This window comes from Bos javanicus, chromosome 15 (assembly GCF_032452875.1).
Source record: "Bos javanicus breed banteng chromosome 15, ARS-OSU_banteng_1.0, whole genome shotgun sequence".
Classification (NCBI taxonomy): domain Eukaryota; kingdom Metazoa; phylum Chordata; class Mammalia; order Artiodactyla; family Bovidae; genus Bos; species Bos javanicus.
This window is the reverse complement of record NC_083882.1, coordinates 76,207,740-76,233,235: the sequence shown is the minus strand read 5'-3', so window position 1 is coordinate 76,233,235 and position 25,496 is coordinate 76,207,740. Positions and strand designations below refer to the sequence as shown.

General features: G+C 58.7%; 4 protein-coding genes across 39 annotated transcripts in view; 3 read left to right on the top strand and 1 right to left on the bottom strand.

Annotated features, from left to right (window-relative positions):
• The window catches only part of PHF21A (PHD finger protein 21A), a 192,766-nt gene extending 185,835 nt beyond the window's left edge, over positions 1-6,931 (top strand). For all 31 annotated transcript variants that reach the window (XM_061381283.1, XM_061381288.1, XM_061381278.1 and 28 more), the window contains 3 exons: positions 37-112; positions 425-528; positions 2,053-6,931. In XM_061381283.1, coding sequence (XP_061237267.1) covers positions 37-112; positions 425-528; positions 2,053-2,319 — 447 coding nt within the window. In that variant the 3' untranslated portion in view covers positions 2,320-6,931. The remainder of the gene's footprint in view (positions 1-36; positions 113-424; positions 529-2,052) is intronic.
• On the bottom strand, positions 6,879-12,897 carry LARGE2 (LARGE xylosyl- and glucuronyltransferase 2). Of its 6 annotated transcripts, none has more exons than XM_061381262.1 (15): positions 12,459-12,895; positions 12,209-12,364; positions 11,997-12,112; positions 11,571-11,653; positions 11,268-11,391; positions 10,889-11,060; positions 10,658-10,762; positions 10,071-10,183; positions 9,875-10,000; positions 9,629-9,784; positions 9,322-9,482; positions 8,645-8,923; positions 8,258-8,407; positions 7,962-8,157; positions 6,879-7,534 (listed from the first exon to the last, which is right to left on the bottom strand). In XM_061381262.1, exons 2-15 carry the CDS (start codon positions 12,300-12,302, stop codon positions 7,325-7,327), a joined length of 2,085 nt encoding a protein of 694 aa, XP_061237246.1. In that variant the 5' UTR covers positions 12,303-12,364; positions 12,459-12,895; the 3' UTR covers positions 6,879-7,324. The 6 variants fall into 6 exon arrangements, with proteins under 6 accessions (XP_061237246.1, XP_061237247.1, XP_061237244.1 ...); XM_061381263.1 differs by having other exon boundaries at positions 10,889-11,066; positions 11,274-11,391; XM_061381260.1 differs by having other exon boundaries at positions 11,997-12,364; positions 12,459-12,897.
• A 3,095-nt stretch (positions 12,898-15,992) lies between these two features.
• PEX16 (peroxisomal biogenesis factor 16) lies at positions 15,993-22,405 on the top strand. The gene is made up of 11 exons (XM_061381301.1): positions 15,993-16,811; positions 17,027-17,062; positions 17,881-17,957; positions 18,305-18,438; positions 18,578-18,678; positions 19,621-19,701; positions 19,832-19,960; positions 20,050-20,122; positions 20,249-20,368; positions 21,740-21,804; positions 22,248-22,405. The coding sequence occupies exons 1-11, from the start codon at positions 16,700-16,702 to the stop codon at positions 22,304-22,306; spliced, it is 987 nt and encodes a 328-aa protein (XP_061237285.1). The 5' UTR covers positions 15,993-16,699; the 3' UTR covers positions 22,307-22,405.
• Positions 22,406-23,759: 1,354 nt separating this feature from the next.
• On the top strand, positions 23,760-25,436 carry FREY1 (Frey regulator of sperm-oocyte fusion 1). The gene is made up of 3 exons (XM_061381302.1): positions 23,760-24,909; positions 25,034-25,107; positions 25,280-25,436. The coding sequence occupies exons 1-3, from the start codon at positions 24,806-24,808 to the stop codon at positions 25,399-25,401; spliced, it is 300 nt and encodes a 99-aa protein (XP_061237286.1). The 5' UTR covers positions 23,760-24,805; the 3' UTR covers positions 25,402-25,436.
• Positions 25,437-25,496: the final 60 nt, after the last annotated feature.

Sequence of the window (25,496 nt, the reverse complement as noted above, 5' to 3'; positions counted from 1 at the left end):
TCTTTCTCAAGGATAAAATTCTGAAAATCTTTTCAGATGCTGAAGAAGGAAGAAGCAATTCCATGGCCTGGAACTTTAGCAATTGTTCATTCCTATATCGCCTACAAAGCAGGTAAAAAATTATCCATACTGCCTTTTGAGTGAGCCTGCCTTTGTTTAAAAGTACTGACAGTATTTGTTTTGTTTTCAAAAGGAATTTTAAAGTTACACATGAAAAGCTTTTACTGAATGAAATAAAAAGTTGGGTGTAGTACTTTTTTGGGGAGGAAAACTGAGAAGTGAGATCTTATTTATGTAATGCCAGGCCCAAGCCACTGACAGTTTTCTTAGTGTCCTTTTACATGTAGAACAGAAAGTCCAGGTGACCAGGTTCTGTGTACTGATGCCACATGGGACTAAGTTTCTTTTTTTTTTTTCTTCCCAGCAAAAGAAGAAGAGAAACAGAAATTACTTAAATGGAGTTCAGATTTAAAACAAGAACGAGAACAACTAGAGCAGAAGGTGAAACAGCTCAGCAGTTCTATAAGCGTAAGTCAGCCTCATGCCCTCAGTGACAGGTATAGAGACGCAGCACTTTACATGTACGTCAGAGGACGTGAGGCTCTCAAGGGTTGATGCATTCCTTCAGCGCGCTGACACTGCTACCTTAGGCGCTTGCAGTTTGCCTCCAGTTAGCGGTTGGTCCTCAGGTACAGTTGGTACATGGTGCCTTAGCCAAGCTCTAGAGCATCCTCTTGGCTTTGATCTGAGAGATTTTCAGTCTCCAGATTTTCTGTTACTTGAAGAGGTCAAGTAGCAGCTACAGGAGCATAGCCAGCACCCCAGTGAGCTCCTGAGCATGTTGGGAGGAGTGTGGAGCCGCCTGAACAGACCAGGTCCCCATGTGTAACTCTTCCCAGTTGCTCTAGCTAGCTAGTGGGCCCGTCTGCAGGGCCTTCCCTCCTGTCCCCTCTCCCATGCTCTGCTGGTCGCCTCTCTAGGGTCCCCCGCGCAGCTCGAGAAGGAGCGCTTTCTGGAGATGAGTACTGGAAGTAAACACCGCCCAGCCTGGCTGACTAGGTCGGAAGGAGAGCTGTGTTTGCCGCAGGGATTCAGAGGCTGCTCCTGACTAGAGCAGTCTTTCTTTTCCACTGAGTAGGTCCCTTTTCCACTGAGCAGGTCCCCTTGTTGCAGTGATGTGGCCCCAGCCCTCATGGACGCCAGGTGGCAGTCTTGCTGTCCTTCTTCATTGTACTGCCCATTGTGGCTGGCAGGTTTCACATCACCTTCCCTGCCTAGAACAGAAGCCAGCAGGTGTGGGAGGCCTCATCAGTTCAGTTCAGTTCAGTCGCTCAGTCGTGTCCGACTCTTTGCGACCCCATGAACCGCAGCACGCCAGGCCTCCCTGTCCATCACCAACTCCCGGAGTTCACCCAAACCCATGTCCATCGAGTCAGTGATGCCATCCAGCCATCTCATCCTCTGTCGTCCCCTTCTCCTCCTGCCCTCATACAACACAGCAAAAAGCTACCTGTCCATGACCGAGCAGAAGGCCTTCTCTTGGCTGCAGTCTTTGACTCTCCTAAATATCAGTGAACATCCCGCCTTAGGGCCCTGCCTCTGAACTCCTACTGTCCCAGTGGTCTTCAGTAGGCCCTTAAACTGAATCCAGATACCACTGGCTTGTGTCTATCCTGGAAAGCTCAGCCCAGTCCGGAGCATATCAGCATATTAGCAAGGTAGAAGCGTACCCAGACCTGCTGAAAGCAGCTTCAGCTCAGCTGTGAGAGCCTTTTTCTTTAATGCCTTTCATTTTACAGTATTATAGCGGTGATTCATGTTTGGCTGTAAGTCCTAGTTTCGAGTAGTGGGCTTTGAAGCTGCTCACTCGCTGCCTCTCTGTTGCCTCTCGGGCCTCCTCCTTCCCTTGGGTAGCAGCGCCCGCTCGAGGTGGAGCAGAGCAAGGTGTAGGGCTGCACCCTAGCCCACGGGGATTCTTGTGTCTGGAGAGGGCTGCCGGGCCTGTCAGGACAGCTGGAGGCTCAGTGCCACTGCCCTTCTCATTGGCTGCAGAAATGCATGGAAATGAAGAACACCATCCTGGCCCGGCAGAAGGAGATGCACAGCTCCCTGGAGAAGGTAAAACAGCTGATCCGCCTCATCCATGGCATCGACCTCTCCAAACCTGTAGACTCTGAGGCCACTGTGGGGGCCCTCTCCAACGGCCCGGACTGCACGCCCCCTGCCAACGCCAGCACCTCCACGCCGGCCCCCTCCCCGCCCTCCTCCTCCTCCCAGAGCTGCACAGCGAACTGTAACCCGGGGGAAGAGACTAAATAACAGAGCCCCGCTAGGATAAGCCACAAGATCCCGGCGGCAAGGAGAGCAAAACACTGAAGACTCTAGCAAAGCCAAGCCGGATTTCTTCTGGAAAGTACAGAATTCTTTTGGTTCTTTGGTTCCAGAGAGAGAGAAGATGCTTGTGCCAGGTGGCACCAGAGTTTGCCAATTGATCCTTCTTATTCTGTGTGTACATGCAAAGATTGGACCATGTTACATGAAATAGTGCCAGCTGGAGGTTCTTTGCCAGCACCATGCCAAGTGAAATAATATATTTACTCTCTCTATTATACACCAGTGTGTGCCTGCAGCAGCCTCCACAGCCACGATGGGTGTGTTTTTGTTTGGTCGGGGGGGAAGCAGGGCCGGGCGGAGGGAGAGCAGGTTTCAGACCCTTGTCTGCCGAGCCGTCTGTCTGGGTGGAGAGACAAGTCCAAAGAGTGCGTGGGCTTTCTGTTTCTAAACTCTCACTACTATAAAACCAAAAAGAGGAAGGGGAGATTTCACCAACCCCAGTGCCCAGAGGAGGGGTGGGGGCGGGGAGGGGGTAGCCGGGGTGGGAACAGTGTACCGAATAAGCAGTATTTCATAGTGTCTGGAGAGGGCACCGTGCCCGGAGAGACGGACACCAAGAACCAGCCACCCGGTTCTTCTCCGGAGCACCCCACTCCCCGACCGTGGGCGCCCCCACATTCCCCAGCTTCCTTCCCTGCTTTGGCAAATTGGTGCCATCCCCATGGGTGAGCCGGTTACCTTCCCTCTCCAAGAACAAGCAGAACCAGGCCTCAGGTGGCCCTTGCCCGGGGCAGGGAAGAAGGGTGTGTGTGTGTGTCGAGGAAGGAAAAACGGTGGATCAGTGATTTTACTTGAAAACAAGCTCCATCCCTTTTCTATATTTATAAGAAGAGAAGATCCTGAGCGAAGCAGCACGCGACCCAGGTGTGTGTGAATCGAATGGAGATGTTTCTTTACTCTCTTTTTTTTTTTTTTTTTAATTTTTGTTTTTATTCCATTTTTCTTTAAAAAAAAAAAGTTTTATTTTGTTGTTTATTTTACATTTTTGGTAACAAAAACTAAAATAAGGAATAGAAAAGCTGTTTTTCAGGCTGACAGTCCAATTAAGGGTAGTCGAGACCTTGCATGGTAGAATAGGAGCCGTAGTGTCAGTGAGGTCCAGTGAGTCTGTGTCAGTCCTTGTGTCATCGTTCGGGGCACTGTTTTTTTATGCAAGGGCAAAAATCTTTGTATCTGGGGAAAAACAACAACAACAACAATTTTTTTTTTTAATTAAAAAGGAAAATAAAAGATATTGAGGTCTTCCTAGTGTTACTTAAATTAAGATCAAGGTAAGAAACATTGTAAAAAAAAAATTACAAAAGTGCTATTTGTTTCCTAAAAACAGTGATTTCTATTAAAAAGGTGTCAGAACTGGAGAAAATTGCTGTGTAGTTATAATTTTTTAGCACAGAACCTGCTGATCATGATGACATTTTGCTGTGTTCGTGTCTCAAGACTGGTGGGCTAGTCTCCGTGATTTCTGTCCTCCAGAAGGCTGCAGCCCTGACAGGCAGGGGCAGCGCTCTCCCGCCATCCTCCCCTCCTCGGGAAAGACTGTCATCCCTGCTTGGTGCAGGGAGTGGGGCTCCTGTTTCTGGAGCCCACATGGAGCGCGGATGGTGTCAGGGTCCTGCTCCTTGTCTCCTCGGGTTTTGCTGGAGCAAAAGGCTGGTGCCTAAATAAGATCCCTTCCTTTGGTGCTGCTCTTGGTCTTTCAGCCACCAGCATTTCGAGTGCCTGGGGGACAGCTTTGAAGGAAGTGGCCAGTGAAGCTCATTGGTGCCCACACACCCTGGCTTTGAAGGGTGCAGGGAGCAGGCTGGCTGCATCAGCCCTTGGTGCTTAGAGAGGACACGGGAGTGAGATGTCTTGAGGGGACAGGGTCTCTCTGAGACGAGGGAGTCCCTGGGCGGCCTTCGTGTCATCACACCTTTGAAGAGAGGTCTGCATCTCCAGCCACTTTCTCTGCCTGCTGGCTCCAGGCACTGGAGATGGTAGTCTTACCCCACTTTACTCACCCACAAGCTTCCTGGGTGACCTTTGGCTAGAATGCTGTGCTTGCCTTGGCTTGGCCTGTCGCCTTCTTGAGAAAACCAGGGTTCTGAAAGGCTTGGACCATTTCTATCATTTTTGCCTTGTGGGAAATAAGTTTTTGTCACGTGTGCCCTCCTGCTGGAGACCTTTGCCCATGGCACACATCTGGCCTCAGGAGAGAAGCAGAGACTCTGTGCCCGGGCACTCCCAGAGCATCTCCCCCAAGCCCACCCTGTGTCCAGTAAGGGCCAGAGTCTAGGAGGGGGCAGAAGGGACCAGTCATCTCTCCCTCACCTAGTGAAGCCCGGAGAGACAGATGGACCCTGAAGGCGACTGCCACAGAGCAGTCCTTTTCACATAAAACGTGTCTCTTCGCTACCAACAGTTTCCGTCTCTCTTCCTGGGATGTTTGTTAGAAGAGGGGATGACGAGGGGGCTGCATCGGCCTCTTGAGAGTCAGGGCCTGGCTGCAAGGTTGCCTGAGGGGGAAAGAAAGGCGCTCCCTTTGCTCGTGCAAAAACCAAGGTGCTATGTCTAGTCAGGGAGCTTTGGGAGATGCCTGGACTAGTTGGAGGAATGGTTGGCGGAGCTTCAGAGCCCAGAGGTGGGCTGTGTGCCCTGTCTTGGAGCCCTCCCATCAGACTTGTCTGGGCCCAGAAACAGGAGGTGGCCGCTTAATACCTGTCTTCTTGAAAGAAGAGGCCTTTGCTCAGGAAGGAGCCACTGGGGATTCTCAGGGGTGGGTGGCTGGGCTAGGAACTAACTGACCAGGATTTTGCAGGCTGCTGTGAGTATTCACACTCTGACCTTGCCAAGGGTTGGGGTACGGATTCCTCTCAAGTTCAGATGTAAGCTGTTGTGCTAGTCACCTAGGATGACGGAGTGGAAAACTGCAGCCCTGCCCCCAAACCTGCATTCTGGATTCAAATTCTCAAACACCCCTCACTGCAGAGAAAAGGCCCTAGTCACCAGTGTCCTCCTCCTCCACTGTCCTGTCAAGAGAAGAGACTCCCTGTCCCTCCAGACTCGAGGGTCCCTGTGACCACCTGAGACACACCTTCATGACCGCCCCACCTCCCTCTTCCTCTCCGCTGCTTTTCCTCCACTGACAGACGCTTCTGAGGGCAGCCAGCTTGCAGCCGCTTCAGAGGCCGGGGAGCGCTGGTTGGGGGCTGGGACTGGTCCAGCTGCCCGCTTGGGCTGGATCAAGGGGCCTCTTGTCAGTCCCGTGGCCAAGGTGACGTGCCCTGGAGGCAGTGAAGTCATGTTGCTGTCATCTTCCCTGCTCACGTTCTTGCCAGTGTGGCCTGAAGCTCCCTTTTTCTTTCAGAGCCTGCTGGGTCTTGTCTCACCTCTGCTGAGCTCATCCTTCCTTACTGGGCCCTTTTGGGGCAAGCCTGCTGGTCATGCCTGACAGGGAGGCCCCCCTCGAGACAGCCCCTCATGGGCCTTACCCTGTGTGGGGCCTGTACCCTGGCCATGGTGGCCTCCGGCTCGCACCCAGCGCCCAGTGTCCCTGTGGCTTCTTGGCTCAGGCTCAAAAGGGCGTGTGAGTGGGGCGCGGCTCCTTGCCCCGCGCCTCTCCCGTGAGGGTGCCGCGTTTCCGGCTCATTGCAGTCTGCGTGTGCAGTCGCCTCTCCAGCCATCTCTGCCACCTACTCCTGGGGCCAGCAGAGCCCTCTTGGGCTCTCAGCCCGAACCACGACCCACACAGCACACTCATGACGGTTTCCTCCCTACATTCCCTTTTAGGGTTTAGTCTTTCTCATTTATCCAAAGGGCTTAATTTAGGAGACTTCTACCCCAGGGGAAGAAGGCTTTTTGGTAGGAGGAAGAATGGGGGCCCAGGTACATCTTCTAGTCTCTGGGCTCTCCAGATTGGGTGGCTTTTGTTGGATGGAGGTGACCTTGCTCTATGTAGAAAGGAAGACCGTGGACCTCACCTCACCCCTCAGCTGGGCACCCTTGGCAGGAAACAGGAGACCCACTCTCTCCAACTTACAGCCGTCCCCAGTGTCACCTCCTTTCTGGGAGGCGAAGGGCGACCCTCCCACCAGAGCACAGGGGAAGAAGCCGAGAGTTTCCCTGTTTGGAGAGCCCAAGTGGAGCTCCTGAAAATAGCCCCTGTAAAGGAAGAACAGGGCTCACAACGTCTCTTCACTCTCCGCTCGCAAAGGCTCTCGTTCCCTGAGGACTCCACCAGCCCCACCGCAGCCTCTGGCCCCTGCCCCTCTCTCTGGCGTTGTTGGGTCCTCAGCCCAGGGTACGCTGCAGTCAGGCAGGACCGCCGGAGGTCAGTGAGCTCTGAGCAGAAAAGTGCCAGCCAGCTCCCAACCTGTCTCTTGTCCAAGCCCTTTGTGATTTCAGTCTTGGTAGAACTTGTATTTGGAGTTTTGTGCTTCAAAGTTTTTGTTTTTGTTTGTTTGAGTTTTGTTTTGAGGGGGTGGGGAGGGATACAGAGCAGCTGATCAATTTGTATTTATTTATTTTAACATTTTACTAAATAAAGCCAAATAAAGTCTCTCAGGCTCATGGTGTTGGGTTTGCGGCAGGGGAGGGTGGATGGGACACAGGCACTCCAGCCCCAGCCTCTGGGGGCGGGGGGGGGCCCCCACTGCTGGGCTCCCGCCAGATCCAGCACCTCCCCAGCCTTTCTGACTGGCTCATGCCCCAAGCCAAGAGGAACGTGAAAAGGAGCTGTTAAAACTTAACGAAAAGGGTGTTACGGGTGAGAGGATGTAGGAACCAGCCCCAAACCCGCTGGGGCCGAGGAACGCTACACCCACCTGAATAGCAGCAGCAGATGGAGGCCCCAGGCCTCACCCAACAGATGCCCCCCAACAGCCTCTCCCCAGAGACCTTAAATAATTTAAATAGCAGGAGGGTGGGGTGGCGGCAGGGAGTGTGTGTGAGGTCAGGCGGGGCCTCGGGGCTGCTGCAGGGCAGTGAGGTATTTGAGGGCAGCAGCCCCGTAGTGGCGGGACAAATCCTGGTGGAACTCGTCCTTGAGGGCCCGGACACAGTCACGATAGGTGGGGTTGGAGCGGAAGCGGGTGATGTCAAGGCTTGGGGCGTGCGGCAGGTGGATGGTGAAGGCCTCTGGCAGCACCAGAAGCTCGTATTCCTGGGGGGCGCGGGAGAGGGCGGGGGGATAGTCACTGTGTAGGCTGGGGGAGGGTGACAGCTCTGGGGCGGGGGGAGCAGATTCATCCAAAGTCAGAGACTTGAGTTCTACAGAGGGCCCTTCACGGTACGGTGTGCCACCGTATAGTGAGCCCCTTGGGCCTGCTGTTTAGTCGCTAAGTCACGTCTGACTCTTTGTGAACCCACAGATGAGCCTGCCAGGCTCTTCTGTCCATAGGATTTCCCAGGCAAGAACACTGGAGTGGGTTGCCCTTTCCTGCTCTCGGGGAATCTTCCCGACTCAGGGATCCGACCTGTGTCTCCTGCATTGGCAGGTGGGTTTCTTTACCCCTGAGCCACCCGGGGCAGCCCTCGCTGGGCCTAGAGGTATTCTCAGATCAAGGCTGGAGACAGCAGGGCACCCTTACCTGTGCATCCAGCTCTATGATGTGGGCCACCTTGTTCCAGCCAAAGCCCACGAAGCGGGGATCGTAGCGGGGACAGTCACGCGGCACCACCACGTAGGGCTCGTAGTCCGCTGCCCACTGCACACGGTACGGGGCCTGAGCCTCGCGCCAGCGGGCGTAGTCTGTGGGTGCATGGCCCTGGGGCCACTCATGGTACCTATAGAGGGGCAGGGTAGGACAGGGAGCCAGTCTGAGACTGACGGGGGTCGGTGTGGGGAACCGCAGTGCTGGGAGGGGTAGGCCATGGCCTCTCTCACCTGAAAGTATAGAGAGAGCCAGCGTCCAGCAAGGTCAGCAGTTCGGCTTTGGAACTGGGGAAGCTGAAGCGGTAGTGCAGGGTCTCGAACGCAGGCACCACCAGGGCTGCCTTCCGCCTGCCGTCCAGCTCCAGCTGCTCGATGGAGGCCCTGAGGAGGGAGCACCCCGTGAACCGGAGAGAACTGGGCTGGGGCTCTGCCTCCAGCGCTGGGCCCAGGGGTTCTCTTTGTGTTGGACGTAGGGCCCAGCTTCTGGGGCCAGCGCACCCTGAAGGGCGGACACTGGGGTCCAGGAAGGAGCAGGGATGCCCCCGCCAGGGCCCACGGGTGCCCCCGACCCTGTCCACACCCACCTGTGTGCTGTGGCTCTCCCCCAGCCCGGCCCACCTGAGGTAGTCGTAGAGGGAGTAGGCGGGCAGGAAGTCGATGTCGCTGAGGAAAACGTAGGGCGTGAGGGCCTGGGCCAGGGCCACATTGCGGAGCTGGTTGATGGGGTAGAGGGAGCCCTCCCGGTACACCACGTGGTAGGCCACGTCCTGCCGGGCAGAGAGCACCGCCGAGGTCTCCACGAAACGCAGGAACTGCTGGGCCTCTGCGTCTGTCAGGTACAAGGCCAGGCTCATGGGGCCCGGCCAGTGCCTGCACAGGGCTTCCAGCATCTGCAGCCTGGGGGGAGAGGGGTGGTCAGCCCAGGGGAGGACTGGGCTGCCTCCCGTACTCGCAGCCACGGACAGCCCCCTCCAGTGGCTTGCTGAGCCCCTTCCAAGCACTTTTCGAACTGTGCTTATTTCATCTCTACAGCTACCCCACAAGGTGGGCACGTTCTCATTTGACAGATGAGAAAACTGAGGGCCAGAGATATTAAGCCTTGCCTATGGTTCCACAGCTACAGAGGGCAGTTTCCCGACATCTGGGTGGTCCCCACCGCCCGAGCTCCTTCTACCGTCTCTCCGGTGTCTCCAGCATCAGGAAGTAAGAGCTCTCCCTTCCACCAAGTGGAACCCTCCTCTCGAAACTCCCAGACTGCGCACCGTGTGCCCTGGGGCTGCCCTCGGCTCCCTCACCGCTCCATGGAGAGCTGGGCCACCAGGGTGACGTCGTGGGGCTGGGGGGGTGGCGGCTTGTGGGGCAGAAAGGTGATGTGCACGCGGTGCACAGTGAGCTGCTGCTGCCGGAACTCAAAGCAGGCGTCCTGCTCCTCCAGTTGTGCCAGGGCCTGCTGCAGCTGGAGGGTCATCGGGGAGAGGAGGGCGGGCTGGGTGGGGCAGGCGGACAAGCCCTAGACAAGCCCAGGTCCCACCGGAGCAGGGGGTGGGTGGGGCAGAGCCTCCCCGACGGAAGGGAAGGGAAGGGAAGGTGGCTCCCTCTCACCTGCTCGGCCCCAGGAGGGGGCGGGCAGGGGCACCCAAAGAGCTCTCTCCGCAGCAGGTTGCCGTCGTACTCCAGGAAAGTCAGGTAGAGGTTGCGGAAGGATTCCACATGCTTGTTCTTCACACGAAGCTTCTTTGGTGAGTTCCAGTGGATCACCTGGGATCAGGGAGGGCATGGAAAGGGGCCGGGGGGGTGAGGGGGGACGGGAGCCCATCGCCACTGCTCAGCGCCCCTCGCCGGGCTCACCTTGAGGTCAGACGCCTCCGAGTAGCAGCGCTCAGCCAGTGTGTGGTCTGACAGCTGCACGTTCCACATGCAGGGCAGGGGCTGCACCAGCCATGGGTGCTCCTTGATGACGGCGTTGAAGATGTCCTGGGCAGAGACCGATGCCGTCACACCTCGGCCCAGAGCCCGCCCCCACCGCCCTCCAGTGCCCCCAGACCTGGTCGGCCAACGAGGTGGCAGGCAGGGTGAGCAGCTCCCGCGTGGCCGTCAGCTTCCACATGTGCTCCCAGCCAGCCTGCCGAAGCCGGTCCAGCCGTAGGAGTATCACGCCTGCTCGGGGGGAGAGGCTGTCATGCCCACCTGGGATGACCAGCTCCTGGGGCCAAGGCTCCTGAAGGTGTCTTCCGAATGCTTGTTTTTGTGCCGTGTTAATATTTTCTGACCGCTCAGACCTGAGTGTGGACTCGCTGGGTCCACAATTAACCCTCTTCAGGGTGAAGGGGAGGCAAAGCAGAGTTTACAAAGCACCCCCACAACCGTCTTCTCAGATTCAGTGGTCCCAGGGCTGGGAAAATCACCCCCATTTAATGGATGAGAAAACTGAGGCTCAGTGGAATCAAGTGATTTGGCCAAAGTCATCCAGCATCATCAGCCCAGGTTAGAACTGTGATTTCTGGCTCTTCTCCCAGTGTTCTTTCTACAGAACGGTTCTTGGGGGCCTCCCAAGCATTCTATGCTCTAACCAGCCCCAGGGGCCCAAGGACCAGTGGCTGCCCTCCTGCCCCCCCTCAACACTGTCCCCACCTGTGTTAAATCCCCGGCCCAAGGCAGGCCAGGGCCTGTGGTTCCTCCAGAGGTTGCCGAGGTACCAATCGCTTTGGTTTTCCACGAGACCAATCGCTTGCTTGTCTGGGAGGGAGGGCATGACAGAGCTATCTGAGGCTGCCACTGGACCTCAGCTCAGGGCTAGGCCACAGGGAGGCCTGGATGGGCCAGGGAAGGGGGCTGACTGGGGTGGGGTCCCAGACCTCTCACCAGAAAAGTGAGCAAAGAGTGCCCAAAGTTCTGCAATGTTGGAGGCAAAGGTGACATCTGTGTCCAGGACAATGACACGGGCCAGGTCGGGGGGCAGGGCACTGGGCAGCACTAGCTTCATTAGCCCATAGAGGCCAGAGTAGTGCTTGTTAGGGATCCAGGAGACCTGGGGCTGTGGGTGGAAGCACAGGGCATGAGCCCGCAAGAGAAGGGCTTACCAGTGTCGGAACATACTCCGGGTGACGTACCCAGGTGGGTGAAGGATTGGCGCTTCAGTAGATGTGATGGGACTGGGGGTCCCATGCAGCTCTAACCTGCCCTCCCACTGATACCCAAAACCCTGGGAGGAACGAGGGGGCAGAAAGGCTGGGGCTCCTGCCTTGAGCTCGTCAGCGTTGTAGAAGCTGATCTGGACAGCAGGCACCATCCATGTGTGAAAGAGCGTCTCCAGGATGTTCCTGGCCACAGCATCGGTTACCAGGTGAAGATGCAGTGGGTTTTTCCTTGAGGAAGGACACGGGAGGAAAGCTGATGGGCCCCAGAAGGAACTACAAGGGACGAGAGCCCCGCCCGACGGGCTCAGAAGTGGAATCACTGATTGCTATCACGAGCTTCTCCCTGCCCAGCTCAGGGTATTCTTACAGCCTCCTTCCAGGGAAGAAAGGGACACTCCTGGCTGTACCTGTAGAACAGCAGGGATTTCACCAGGGTGATGACATCTCTGCTGGAGTTATGTCCCGCACAGACGATGGCCACCTGCAAGAGCTGGGGAGGGGACAGCAGGTTGGCGGGCTCCAGACGGGAAGGACCTGGGGTTGGGTTGACCCGGCCTAGGGCAGTAGAGCCCCATCTGGCATCGGAGCTAGGCCGGAGTGTGGCGAGGGGGCTCCACGGAGCCAGGGTACACCCCCTCATTTCCCAAACAGGGAGGCCAGGGCCAGGAGAAGGGCAGGTGTGAACCCGGGGCGCCCCCCGCTGGCCGGTCAGTGTCAGAGCCGACTGCAGGTGTTGGGATTCCCACAGGTGTCCAGGTCCCTGGGCTTGGGGGCGCGGGGGTGGGGGGGGACCCTGGTATTCCCGCCTCCAGGGGCCGTGCGCACCTACCTACCTCGCACTTGGGCGGCGGCGGCGGCGGCGGGATGCAGTCCGAGCGGTTGTGGCCCCTGGGGTCTGCCGGTGGGTCTCCATCGAAGGTAGCGGCCCCCTGAGACCGCGGCCGCCCGTCTGGAGGTACACGTGGCGTTGGTGAGCCGGGTACGGATCTCGGGTCACCCCCGCCACCCCCACCCCGCCTCGCCTCCCGCTCGCCGCCGAGCTCACAGTCTGGGTCCCCGCCGAACAGGAAGAAGCCGATCAGCAGCAGCAGCAGCAACGCTGCGGCCCCCAGCGTCCGGGGGCGCCCTCGGAGCAGCATGGCTGCGGGCAGGGGTCCTCACGGCGGGGCACGACCCCGAGCTGTGGGCTCCATCGCGGGCCCTGTGGACCAGGGAGTGAGAGGCGAGGTCAGCCCTGGGCGGCGGGGCCCGACGGCCACCCGGTCTTCTCTCCCGCCGTTGAGTCGCCACCTCACCTACTCCAGGGGCGTGGGGTCCCCAACCTTACTCTCTCAGAAGCTGGCTGGGGTGCAGGGAAAGGGGAGGTGGAGGGCAGGCCAGCCCCGTCCAAGCAGGAGTCAGCCCCGCCCCCAACCTGGGTTCAGGTTTCACCTCCGCTTGGCTGAGTCCTAAGGGGCGGGGAGACCCCCCCAGGGGGAGGAGGAGGGGAGGGCTGCTCCGCCCGGCTACCAGGAGCCCCAACACTGGGGAAGGAAATGCGGGAACCCTCAGGGTGGCCGGAGGGCTCGGGGGCAGCCACCCGTGAAGGACCAGTCCAAAACTACCTGCTTTGAGCCCATCCCCCTCTTCCCTGCCCCGTGAACCTTCCCCTGCTGGAGGGGCAGGGTCCCCAGGCCCAGGATCTAAGGAATAGCCAGAATAAGGGAAAGGGAACTGGGCTGGAAGGGCCTAGCGGGGTGGGGGTTGGAGGGGGGGGGGGGGGTCCGGACACCTGCTCTGGGGGCGGAGGCGGGGCCGGCGGCCAAGACCCGCCCAGGAGCCGCGGAGCACCTGGAGTCCCAGCTTTCCGCCGGGTCTGCTCCACCCCCACTCAGTGCAGGTGGCCTGGCGGCAGAAACCGCCTTGTGAAGGTCCCCTCCTGCCCAGGAGCTGGCCAGGGGCCTCCTCGGCAGAGCCGGGAATCCCCAGCCCTTGCCTAGACAGTCGTGGTTGTGCCAGGCCCCCATCCCCCAGCCTGGATCTCTCTCTGTCTTCTGCCCTGGAGGGATTGGGGGGCGCTCCGGGCCGCCAACAACCCATCACCGTTGATGGAGCCAGAGTGCCTGTCCTCTGCTCTAGGCCCTGTGCTGAGGTTCCCCTGCCTTGCAGCAATCAACCCTCAGTCAGTCCTGTGACACCAGCTGGGTTCTCCCTGCAGAGCTGAAGTGACCAGTTAGAAACCCTCCTGAGGCTCTACCCTGCAGAGTGCCGTTCCTCCTTAAGGGCTTCCTGTCCCAGCACCTGCCCTTGAGGTTCCTGCTCCTGGATTCTATCAGATTCTCACAAGGTAGGCCTCTCCTTCCACATTCCTTGATTTGTTGTTTTCCTAGCTCTTCTTGCAAGGAAACCTCACTGACTTGTTTATAGCTTGTGTCTCCCCTACAAGGTAGCTGCTCATCGGACTGGGCCTCTAGCACCCAACCAGGGCCTGTGAGTATGTGCTGAACACGGATGGGCTGCAGTGTGACCTGGACAGAGAGGGGTCCAGGCAGTGTCCTTCAGCCCAACTTCCAGCTGTAACAAGTGAGGGTCTGAGAGGCCCCAGCCCGGGAAGAAGTTGTGGCAGAGCAGCGCAGCCTGCCTTTCTCTGGGAAATGGGGGTCTGCAAGGAAGGGCTGGCTTTGGGACTTTGGAGGCCAGGGGCAGTGGTTACTATGGAGACTGATGCGGCTCCTCATACATCTGGGAATTGAGCAATGAAGGGAGGTAAGGTCCGCTGATGTGTCTGGAGCTTCGAAACTTCAGTCCCCTGAGCCTCATTTCTAGCCTAGACCTGGGATGAGTGTGAGTGAATCCCTCCCCAGGCCCCTCAGCAGAGACTGCGGAGGAGTGGATAGGGTACCCTGTGAGGGCTTGATCAGGGAGTCTGTGCAGGGAGCTGGGTAGTCAGGTAGTCACTCACGGTACTGGCCCTACTCCTCACTCAAACTATCACTCAGGGGATATTGAGGTGCTGAGATCCTTGCTGGGCCTGCAAGAAATTCTTCTGGGGTGTGGAAGGGGGAAAGGGAGATAGGTATGGGCATGTGAAAGAGTGCTGGTCTTCTAGGCCAGAGACCTCGTTTGACCTAGCTCTACCCAGGACTTTTTTATGTGACCTTAGACTACCCAGGCCTCTTCTCTGGGCCTCGGTGTCCACCTCGGTATACCTGTTGGACTGGTCTAGCTGTCTTCCCCTGTGGTTCGGGCCAGAGTGAAGGAGACAGGATCAGGTCCAACTTGCCCAAAGGCCCTTCAAAGCCCAGCCCAGGTGACCAAATTCAGGCAGGGGCCCAGGAGGGCGGGGCTGCCCTGGGTGCCTCCTGTACACACGACCCTCTTTGTCTTTGGGACCTAATGAGGCACAAGATCTGGAGAGGAAATTCAGGCCGCTGTGCTGCTGCCAACCTGGCTGAGCTCCTGATCCCTTCCCTGGCCTGAGGGAGGGAAGAAAAACAGCCTCCAGCCCCAGTGTCCCTTATAGTCTGTCCAAGGGTGGGGGTGGGGGGCGTGCTCCTCGGTCTCCCACGCCCTTCTCCCTCCCCAGAAGCACTGGAACCACCAGCCCTGGGAATGCCAAAGAAACCCTGCACAGTCCCCTTCCTCACTCTTCCACTCTGCCTTCCACACTTCCCCTTCCTCACTCTGTGTCTCTAGCCTCAGATACAGGGGTGAGAATACTGCTGATGAGGTTTTGTGAACAAGTTCATTAAGACGGCAGGGGATGTAGGGAGGAAGGAAGGAAGAGCCCCAGCCAAATGCCCTGAGCCCTGGTCTTAATCCCAGTTGCTAACTTGATTCATGACCAAGCGGCCTCAACAGTTGCTGCTCTGGCTGAGCTGTGAGCAGTAGGAGAGAGGACCCTATCACAGGAGACCCTTACTGTGGTCTCTTTGACCAGTGCCATGCTGTGTGACCTAAGACAAGTCCATTCCCCTTCTTGGGCCTCTTATTCCCCATCTGTGAAATGGAATTCATACCAATCTGGCCAAGTTACTAGGAGGAGTTAAGTATGAGTGAGCCTGGCACCCAGAAGGTGGTGAAAAATAATGTAGATGATGCCCATGGCCACCTCTCTGTTCCCCAGGAGGTTTGCCACTCTTGAGGCCCTGGACACATCTCCCTGAGTCTTCATTCCCTGGCACGGGCAGGGCGGGAAGTTAGATCCTCCATCTGAAAAAGAAGAAAACTAAGCTGGGAGGAGACTTAGGCAGCTCAAAGATGGGTTGTGATTTCTTGGTGAGGTGTGTTAAAATGCCTGGATTTTGTGGTCAGACTAGACCAGGATTCCAATCTTGACCGGGCGTTCTTAAGCGGATCCTTTCCTCTTGTGGAGATAATATCTGGTGGAGAGGATTAAGTAAAATACTGTACTATTCTCAGAGTATCATAAACCTGCTGCCCTGGTCCCCAGCGGCGCAGTCCCGTGGGGCCCAGCCTTGCCCCGCCCCTTTGCCCACAGCCAATCGGCGGCCGCCTCTTCCGCGCATCCGTTCCCTCCACCTCTGGCCGCTCCTCTCCCGCCGCCACTTCCTTCCAGAGAGGCTAACCCGTTTGGGAAGAGATTCCCTGGAGAAGTTCTCATTTCTTGGGAAGCAGCTGAGAGCTGGAAGATGCACCGGAGGGCCAAAAAGCGCTGTGAAATTGACCCCGAGTTCAAAGAGCCCGTCTGCCCTCTAACCATTTTACAGATGGGGAAACCCGAGGCCCAGAGAAGGGAAAATCCTCGTTAAGGTCACCCCGAGCGGAGAGCAGAAGCCCAGGCCAGGCTTTTCTCCGTGAAGATGGGAGTTCAGGTGCGCGATTTGGCGGGAGGGCGGTGGGAGGGAGAACATGCTCCGTGTGGGAGCCGGGGCACTAACGATGCTGGCCAGGGGGATCTTGAGTGGGAGGCTGGACTTCTCGCTGCCTCAGTTTCCCCAGCACTACCTCTGGGAGAAGTCAGGCGACAAGGCAACGGGCCAAACGCGCGCCTGCACACAGTCCGATTGTCCTTAGGCTGTCCCCGCGCTCCCCACCCGCCCAAGTCTGATGGAGAAGGCTCCTCTCTGGGCGCTGCCTCCCAAGCCCTTTAAAAGCCAGTCCTCCCGTTCGAGCCTCTCGGCATTCTATTGGAAAGGCTCTTGATCCCTACTCCAGAATTAACTGCTCAGGCTGCCGCGGGAGCTTTTTCCCGGAGCTGTAACTGCGCAGGTGCAAGGCGGCAAACCCGGAAGGCGGAAAAGCCGGTTGGGGCCGCCGGGGTCGGGGGCGGAGAGCGTGTGAACCAATGACCTGAAGGAGTTAGGGAGGGCGGGATTAGGCCCGCGGTTACTTAACGCTACCCTGGTGGGAGGGGATTTAAGAAATGGGGTGAAGGGTGCCTCAACGGCTCTTCGTGTCACCGTCCTTGTGGCCCGCGGAAGTTAAGCAGCAGAGAGGCGGGCCTAGCGCCGGAAGCAGGAAGGAGGGCGCAGGAAGCAGGGCCCCGTAGCCAGTCGCGCTGTCGGTCCGTGGGTCTGTCGGTCCCGAGGGCAGGATGGAGAAGCTGCGGCTCCTGGGCCTCCGCTACCAGGAGTACGTGACTCGTCACCCGGCCGCCACGGCCCAGCTGGAGACGGCAGTGCGCGGCCTCAGTTACCTGCTGGCAGGTGCCACCCTGACCTTTGACCCATCCCTTCGGATCTCTGACATCTGACCCCACCTGCCTCCCCTTCCCTTCCCTGCGGAGCCTGGGTAGTGATCGCTGTGCTTGAGGAGTTCCTTCCAGGTTCCCGTTGGGGCATAGGGAGGGAATGTCCAGGGACCCGAAGCGGCAGGGAGAGACAGACTCTCACCGGCGCCTCCTTCTGTGCCTTCTCCCCAGGTCGTTTCGCCGATTCGCACGAGCTGTCAGAGCTGGGTGAGCCGGGCTCGGGTGGGTGGGGGGCGAGAGGGTGGGGGAGGGCTTCCCAGAGGGCTTCCTAGATTTCCCGTTAGATCATCCAGTTCTGTGATTGAATCAGACAGGGGTCCAGCGTCCACTGTCCTAGGCCGTCGCGTATACCCTCCATGGTTGAGAGAGATGTCTGGGGACCTTGACTGGTCAGGAGGCTGAGCCAAGCGCCTCTTCTGCCTTTGCTCTGTTAATCTTCCCTACAGTCAAGTGAAGTGGCTACTGTTATTGTCTTCTTTCTCCAGTTAAGGGAACAGAAGTTTAAGTGAGGTTAAGGAACAGCCACCGAAGGCCTCAACCAGGATTCAAATCCCAATCTCCCAAATTCCAGAATGCCCAGACTGTAACTGCCTCAGTGGTGTTTACCCGGTCAGTACAGGAGGCACAGGTCCTGAAAGGATGAGCTGGGTTTTAAAAGGTAGGGATGGAATAGAATTTCAAGGACAGGCTGCAGAGAGGCAAAGGCCAGGAGGTGACTGCACCTCCCATGTCTCTTTGGAGCATGTTGGGCAGTTGTGGGCTGCTGGATAACCAGTGCTATTCAGCAGGGCAGTAGCTGGTATGTCATAGAGATCAAACCATCCTTTCTTGTTCTAGTGCTCACACAAGAGGTCGTTAGGGGGAGTGAAGAGCTCTGAGGAAGTGGGTGGCAGGACCTGTCGTTTCCACATAGTGTGTGGGTGGCTGAGCACAGTGAGGAATAGGTGATCCCTGCTGCTCTGGGGAGAAGGGGAGGGGGTGGAGGCTGCAGAGCCAGCCTCTCAAGGCCACTCTCTGCCCCTCAGTGTACTCTGCCTCTAACCTGCTTGTGCTGCTCAATGACGGAATCCTACGGAAGGAACTTCGGAAAAAATTACCCATGGTAAGAATTGTGCCCTGAACTGAGGGCCAGAAGCAGGGGCCTCAGGAACAAAATAGTAACCACCAGCCCGTGTTTGGAGCACGCGTTATGCTCTCATAGAGTACGAGACATGGCTGCCTCCATCTGTGCCTCTAGCCGTTAGGTGACGAGTCCAGGCATTAGTGTCCCCTTATCAGGTGGAGAGACTGGGTTTCACAGGGTGGAGTCGCCTGTCCCAGCAGGAGACCTCAGGCTTACGCACTTAGTCTTGGGAAGAGGAACATGTATGTCTCCTGTCAGAGGTGTCCCCTGGGGGAGGAGCTGAAACCAGGGGGCCCTCCTGACCTCTTGGCCTGGGGTTCTTGCAGTCCCTGTCCCAGCAGAGGCTACTGACATGGCTGAGCGTGCTGGAGTGTGTGGAGGTGTTCATGGAGATGGGGGCCACCAAGGTGTGGGGCGAAGTAGGACGTTGGCTCGTCATCGCCCTCATCCAGCTGGCCAAGTATGTCGGGACTGTGGAGGGCCGGCCTGGGGTGGGGGTCACTGAGACCAGCTGTACGGACGGTGTTCAGTAGAGCAGCCCGGACCCCTGCCGGCTAGCCACCTCCCCCTTCCCCAGCCCTGCCGTACTCCCAACCCAGGGCTGTACTTCGGATGTTCCTGCTGATCTGGTTCAAGGCTGGCCTCCAGACCTCACCCCCCATCGTTCCACTGGACAGGGAGACCCAGGCACAGTCCCGGGGTAAGTGCCTGCCCGCTCTGGAGTGGAACGGGGCACGGGGCTGATTGGTAGATGAGAGCTGACCTACCTGAATATGGCACTGTCACCGTGGGGCACACCTCTCCCCATCTACTCATTTTGTCCTCGTCGTCATCTTATATTGTTATTTTACAGAAAAGAAAAGAATGATGAGGTCAGAGACCGGATGAGAGCTTAAACTCAGGACTTCTGACGTCGGAGTCCTCAGTCATTTTTATGGGCTGCGGGAAGAGGACACAGAGCATCGGGAGGATGCAGGGGTCTTGCCAGCCTTGTCTTTGGGCCTGGCTCTGTATCAAGAGCACAGCCTCCTGAGGCAGGGTACCCAGCAGATATGCCCTTTCAGGGCTTTGGGCCCATCAGCTGTTGGCCTCTGGGTCTTACCCCCTTGACTTTGAGTTGGGGGCAAGTCTTTGCTTCTGTTTTCATGGTCATGTTGAAAGCAAAGCACTCAGAAGATACGCTCTTTCCCTCCTTCTTAATAATTTTTATATATTGGCCACACCACACAGCCTGTGGGATGTTAGTTCGCTGACCAGGGGTGGAACCTGCACCCCCTGCAGTGGAAGCATGGAGTCTTAACCGCTGGGCCACTGGGGAAGTCCAGATACAGCCCCTTCTGTGCTGTGGTCGCCATGGACCACCGGCCCCCCGCCTTGTTCCAGTGCCTGGGAGGCCTTAGTTCTTGGCTGGTATATCTGCACAGGTGCTACTGGCCTTTCCCCAGGTTGGGGAGGGCTGCGGAATGCTGCCCGCCGTGGACAGGTCCTAGGCACAGCCTCTGCTGTGGTGTCCTTGACTCAGCTGCTGCCTTAGTACAGGTTTATCCATTCTCCATGAGCATTCACTGCACCTGCATTCGCTTGTAGGCTCTGCTAGAAACGTGTCCCTCTGACAATACGACCTTTTATCTATTCCCACTAGATGGTGACCACAGCTCTGGTAGCCAGGAGCAGTCATATGTGGGGAAGCGGTCAAACCGGGTGGTGCGAACCCTCCAGAACAGTAAGTGTGGGAGGTTGCTGGATGAGACACCTCGGTGCTGAGGTCAGCGTGGGCCTGAGGGCCTGGCTTTCGTCACGGCCTGCCCGCCCCCTGCCCCGCCGGCCGCTTACCTGCCGCCTTTGTGTTCTAGCTCCGTCCCTGCACTCCAGGCACTGGGGGGCCCCGCAGCAGCGGGAGGAGCTGGGCGTTGCCCCCACCCCGCTGGGGCTGCAGGAGACCATCGCTGAGTCTTTGCATATCGCCCGGCCCCTGCTGCACTGTATCCTTAGCCCAGGCCCGGGTCGCGATAGACGGGGGCAGGCAGGGCGGGCCGTGTGCTGGAGACATCCTTAACGCCGTGGCCGGCAGTGCTCAGCCTGGGCCTCTGGGGTCAGCGGTCATGGACACCCTGGCTCCTGTCCGGTGTCGTGGATGTGACCAGGTGAGCCAGGCCTGCCTGGGGCCCCATTCCCTCCGTCCGGCTTTGTGCTGCAGGCCCGGCCTCACGTGGGCAAGCAGGGTCCTTGCCTCTCCTGTCACTGGCCCGAACCTTGTCCCTTCCCCCCAGCCTGAGCCTCTTGAGCGATAGGAAGGGCCTGACCCGGAGGGAGCGGCTGGAGCTGCGGCGCCGGACCATCCTGCTGCTCTACTACTTGCTGCGCTCCCCGTTCTACGACCGCTTCTCTGAGTAAGGACTGGCCCCTGGCTCGGCAGGGCGCACCCTCTGCAGGGCAGAGTTGGGGAAGCAGGCCCGACTCCCCAGGCTGGTTCACGCCTGCCTTCCCTCCCTCCTTCCCCGATCTGGGTTCACTGAACACTTGCCATGTGCTACCTGGGTGTGGCCACTCCTGATTTCTTGGGGCCATCTGCCCAGTGTGCTGCTTAAGCTGTTGTTGGCAGGTGAGGGCAGGGCCCCGGGGACCGTGGGCATGAACTTTCCCCATCCTTAGCTTGCTCGCCCACTTTCCTAAACAGTTGGGTCATTCCCCACTGCTCACAGGAGACACTTAAGTTCAAAGAGGCTGGGCAGCTGAAATGAAGCCAACCAGCCAGCCAGTTCCCTCACCCGTGCTCTTTCCTGGCCTGTCCCTGCCTAGCCCAGCCCTCCCTCCATCCCCTGAGGGTCCAGAGCTCCTAGCCACAGAGAGGCCTGCTGGGGGTGAGTCAGGGGTGACTTGGGGCCAAGTCTCCCAAAGAGGTCACCTGAGGTCAGACTGAGATTTGAGGAGTGGTCCCTATACTGCGACTGGGGCTGTGAGACAGGCTGGAGGCTCCCAGGACCCAGTCTGTCCAGGTTGTAACAAGTACACTGCTTAAAGGCTGGAGTGATCGTTGGAATCATACTTAACATTCTGTACATACAACTTCTGTTTATTTTCTGAGTTGGTAGAAAGTAAGCTTAGCTCAGATTTAATAACCACCTCAGTGAAAATAACTGCCTGACAGTTTCTATTTTCAGATCAGTTTGAAAGCTCATAAGGTTCTAAAGCCAAATCTTCTTCCACACTCCAGAGAAAACGCTCTGGAGACTTTGGTGGATCATGACCTCTGCCCACAGATGGCTTGCACTCTACAGAGGAAGCATTGTAGCCCCAGTATTGCTCTGAACTGAGGATTACCTAATTGCAGAGGTGGCTTCCCAGGCTGCAGGCCTCCAGTCTGGCTTGTCTTCCTGCCAACCTGACCAGCCCAGCACCCTTAGAGCAGTGGCCCAGACTGAGGAGGGCTCAGAGCCAGTCCCTCAGAGGACAGGGGCAGGGTGCGGAGGACCTCTGGGATATAGTCTGGGGAGAGAGAAGTTTCCTTCCCCCTTTTTATTGTCAGACAGTATAGTCTCTGGCTCTGGGCTGCCTGCCAGTTGTGGGCTGAGGTGTGACCCTCCCAGGCGTGTGGTTGGGGACGGCTGGACCAGAGCCTTCTGTCCCGAGGATGTCCTCGATGCACGTGGTGACCTGGCTTCTGGGATGCACTGCCTTTAGTCAGGTGGTCAGCAGAGGTTTTACACGCCTGCGTTTGCAGGAACCCAGGCCCCCCTACTCAGGCTACTCCTTTGTTGCAGGGCTAAGATCCTGTTTCTACTCCAGCTCCTGGCAGACCATGTCCCAGGCATTGGTCTGGTCACAAGTAAGCATGGGGTGAGGGCGTGATAATTACCATCACGGAGCTTATGTGTGGCCCGGCTCCCTGTATCTCCTTGTAATCTGATTCTTGGCACAGTTGGGAGAGGGAGCCCAGAGGTTAGGTTGGGTGGGTGACAGCTCCTTGAATGACATGAGACCAACTTCGCTGGGTGGGGACTATACGGAGGAATGAAGCCTGCTGGCCATTTGGAGAGGCACCCTCAGCAGAGAGGCCCTGGCTGTCCACATGGACAGTGGGACAGCTGTGTGACTTCTGTGAGTTTGAAACTCTTTGAAACACGGCCAGAGATGGCTCTGATGCTGGCGGGGGAGGTGGCAGGGTGGGGGCTCTGGCCAGGCGGATGGGAGCCTCAGGAGGGCCCTGGGTAGAGCCGGATTGGAGTCTGGCCCTCAGCCCTGAACTTGCTCCCCTCTCTGTCATTGCAGGGCCGCTCATGGATTACTTGCCCAACTGGCAGAAAATTTATTTCTACAGTTGGGGCTGACGGACATTCTGCAAGTGGGGTGTGGGGAGGGGTAGGGGGTGCCTCAGCTCTTCAAGTCCCCTGGGCCCCTCTGCCCTAATAAAACTGACTCTGGCAGTGTCCACGCCTGTGACTGCTCCATGCCCCCAGCCCGGGGCTCCCGGCTCCATCACTCTGGCTGGGCTCCGCACACAGCCCTGGTCTCCACTAGAGCGCCCTTGATTCCCTCTCGACTCCGCATCCTGAGGGGAAGGAAGCACATGCCGCACCTCGTCACTGGCCGGGATGCCCCCACCAGGACCGGGACGCGGGCTTCTCCAGCCCAGAAAGCTGGAGCCCCACCTCACGAGCACGGTTGGTCCCTGTTGACGGCCAGCAAGGCTGAACCCAGACTGGACGACAGCTGCCCCTGTGTCTTCCAGCCCACGCCCTGCCAGGGCCTGATGCCTGGCAGCTCCGTGGTGGGGCATGGTGCTGGTGGGCCTGCCTCAGTGCAGAGGGGCACCTCAAGCCCTGACCCCTGCTCGAGGGCAGAAGGCCTTTCTCCTGTGGGATGGGGACGTCAGGCCCCAGCCAGCGCTGTGGCCGGCCCTGGGCAGTGGTAAGGTTGGCAGGGCTGGGAGCCGCCACGTGCGGGTTCACGGGGCACAAGCCGGCATCTCCCCCATGGTCTTCCTGGAGGCACCGTGCAGGGATTTGGGCATGGCAGCTGCTGTTTTCCTGCCAGGTCTCCCCCTTCCCTCAGTCTCTGCTGCCTTTGCGCTGTGAGCAGACCGCACGCTCCTGCTGGAGCTTCTAGCTGGTCGGGCAGCCGCATAGGTTCTGAGAGGGCTCCATCTGCCCTGTGTCAGCTGTGCCTCTGCTGCCCCCAGACACCCTGGGACGGGCCGGCTGTCCCTGACTGCTTTCCCCAAGTGCCTCTGGGAAGCCCTGTCCTGGTCCCGGGCCGGGGGCGAAGGCACTGGGTGGTCACCACTCGAGACCCGCGACCTTGGCTGGGCATGGCAGTGTGCTCTGGGCCTCGTGCCGTGTGTGGAAGTGAGTCAGGCCCAGCTCGCCGCCCTCACTCTCGACGGTGGCGGGGACAGGTGTGTGGATGCCTCCTTATGCCGAGTTGTTGCGGTCGGTGGAAGTGTGTGTGGACCGTGGTCAGACTGCCTGCCCGCCCCAGCAGGAGGGCGCCCTGGTCGCCCTCCACTCAAGCCGGCTTCTAAACTGCTGAGACTTCATGTGTTTTCAGCAGGCAGTCGGGAATGGAGGCTGTGTGCGCAAGAACACAGCACAAGTAGTTGTTGCGGTGGTGTGGCAGCCCTGCTGGGGTGGGAGGGAGCCTGAGCGGAGTGGAGGCGGGGTCTTGAGGGGAGGGCAGGGCCGGGTCCACCAGGCAAAGGATGTCTTGGAGAGGGGAGGGGGAGGTGGTGGGGAGGGACCTATTTGAAACCTCAGCGCCGTGCAGGGGGCCTGTGGGCAGGGGAGGGGGAAGATGGAGGCCTGCAACTATGGATAGGGCCAAGTTAAGACGGTGGCAGGAGGGGTGGGGGGTGACCCAGCCAGGCCTTGGGGACTCTGTGTATACAAAGGAAGAGAGTGGCGTCTCCTCTCAGAGGCAAGGAAATGAGGGGTTTGGAGTTAGGAAGAGCCATAGCGTCTGAACTTGTGGTTCCTGGCGGGGGAGGGGTTCCTGGGAGCCAGTTGTGTCCAGGGAGGGAGCGGGGTCCACACTGAGTTCACACTGGGCCGGGCAGGAAGCAGAGGGCCACACAGCCTTGCCGCAGGCCTGTGAAGAGACTTAGTCTCTGGTCAGAGGTCACACTCCATTTATTCACTCATCGCTCATTGAGGATTTACTGAGCACCTAGCAGGCATCCAGTACATCCCGTAGTCCCTGCCCTTGGGAAGCTTACACTCAAGAGGCCCAGGACCCAGGCTTTGTCACCTATGCTGAAGTCCGTGTCAGCCTCAGAGGCGGGCCTGCAGCCGTGCTAAGCTGTGGGGGTCAGCCTGTGGGGAGGCCCTCAGCATGGGCTCTGTCCGGTGGGACCCGCTCAGGGCTCTCCAGCTGCAGGACCTTCCTGGGGCAAGTCAGTGTGGGAGGGAGGGCAGTGGGAGAGGGAGGCTGGGCGAGCAGTGGAAGTGCCGGGGCTCCGGGCGGTGGCTGTGACCTCTGCACAGGCCCTCCTGGGTGCCCGTCCCTGGGCAGGTTGTGTAGGTACCTGACCTCAGTGGTGAGGAAGCCCAGGCCCACAGAGCGGAGGCAAGGTGGGAATCTGAGCTGAGCTATCTGTGCCCTCAGCGGTGAGTCTGGAGTAAGATGGGTTTGGCACCTGGAGGCCCACCGCCTCAGTACAACGAGCCCACAGGCCTCAGCAGGGAGCTGCCCAGCCGGCCTGGAGCCGCTGCTGACACGGAGCCACGGAGCAGGGGGCCTTTGTGAGGCGGTCGGGCGTGGGCAGCAGGTTCCGTCCTCCGGCTTGCCGGGGGAGGGGCAGGCAGAAGCCGGGATCAGGGACCGCGTGGAGGATGGTTCTCGCCATGCTAGGGGCTCTGCACCCCAGGGCCGGGCTGAGCCTCTTCGCCCTGTACCTTGTCCTGGCAGCTGCGCTCCTCCGCCCCCAGCCGCTGAGGTAACTCCTGAGGTGGGCCGGCCCCTCCCCGGTGTCAGGACCCCCCACCCTCAGACGTTGCTCCCGTTCTGGGAGGTGGTGGCTGCCCCCCGGCCAGCACTGAGCACCCCAACTTCTCCCGCAGGCCTCAGCGAGCTGTTCCTGAGGAATTTTCAGCCCCCCTGGAACTCTCGGCGCCGCTCTCCGGCCTGGTGGACGGTAGGCTCTCCCCTTCCTCTCCCCACCCTGCTCCCTGATGGGGGAGCCGTGCCCTGGGAGCGAGCACCCCGCCAGCCTCGGGGCCTTCTCACCCCAAACAGCCTGTGTGTGGGGAAGACTTCAGGGGAACGCAGACACTCCTTGCCACTCACCCGCTTTTCTCTCTCTCTAGACTACGGGGTCCGACCGAAACACCCGTGGCCTCGGGGGCCCCGACCCCTGCTTTCCCGGGCCCAGCAGCGCAAGCGAGACGGGCCTGACATGGCCGAGTACTACTATGACTCACGCCTGTGATGGGAACCCCTTATAAAACTATTCTGTGCAGTAAAGCCTTGGGCTTTCCTGGGGTGGGAACGAGCCGGGCGAGGTTGGGGTGGGGGGGTGCAGGG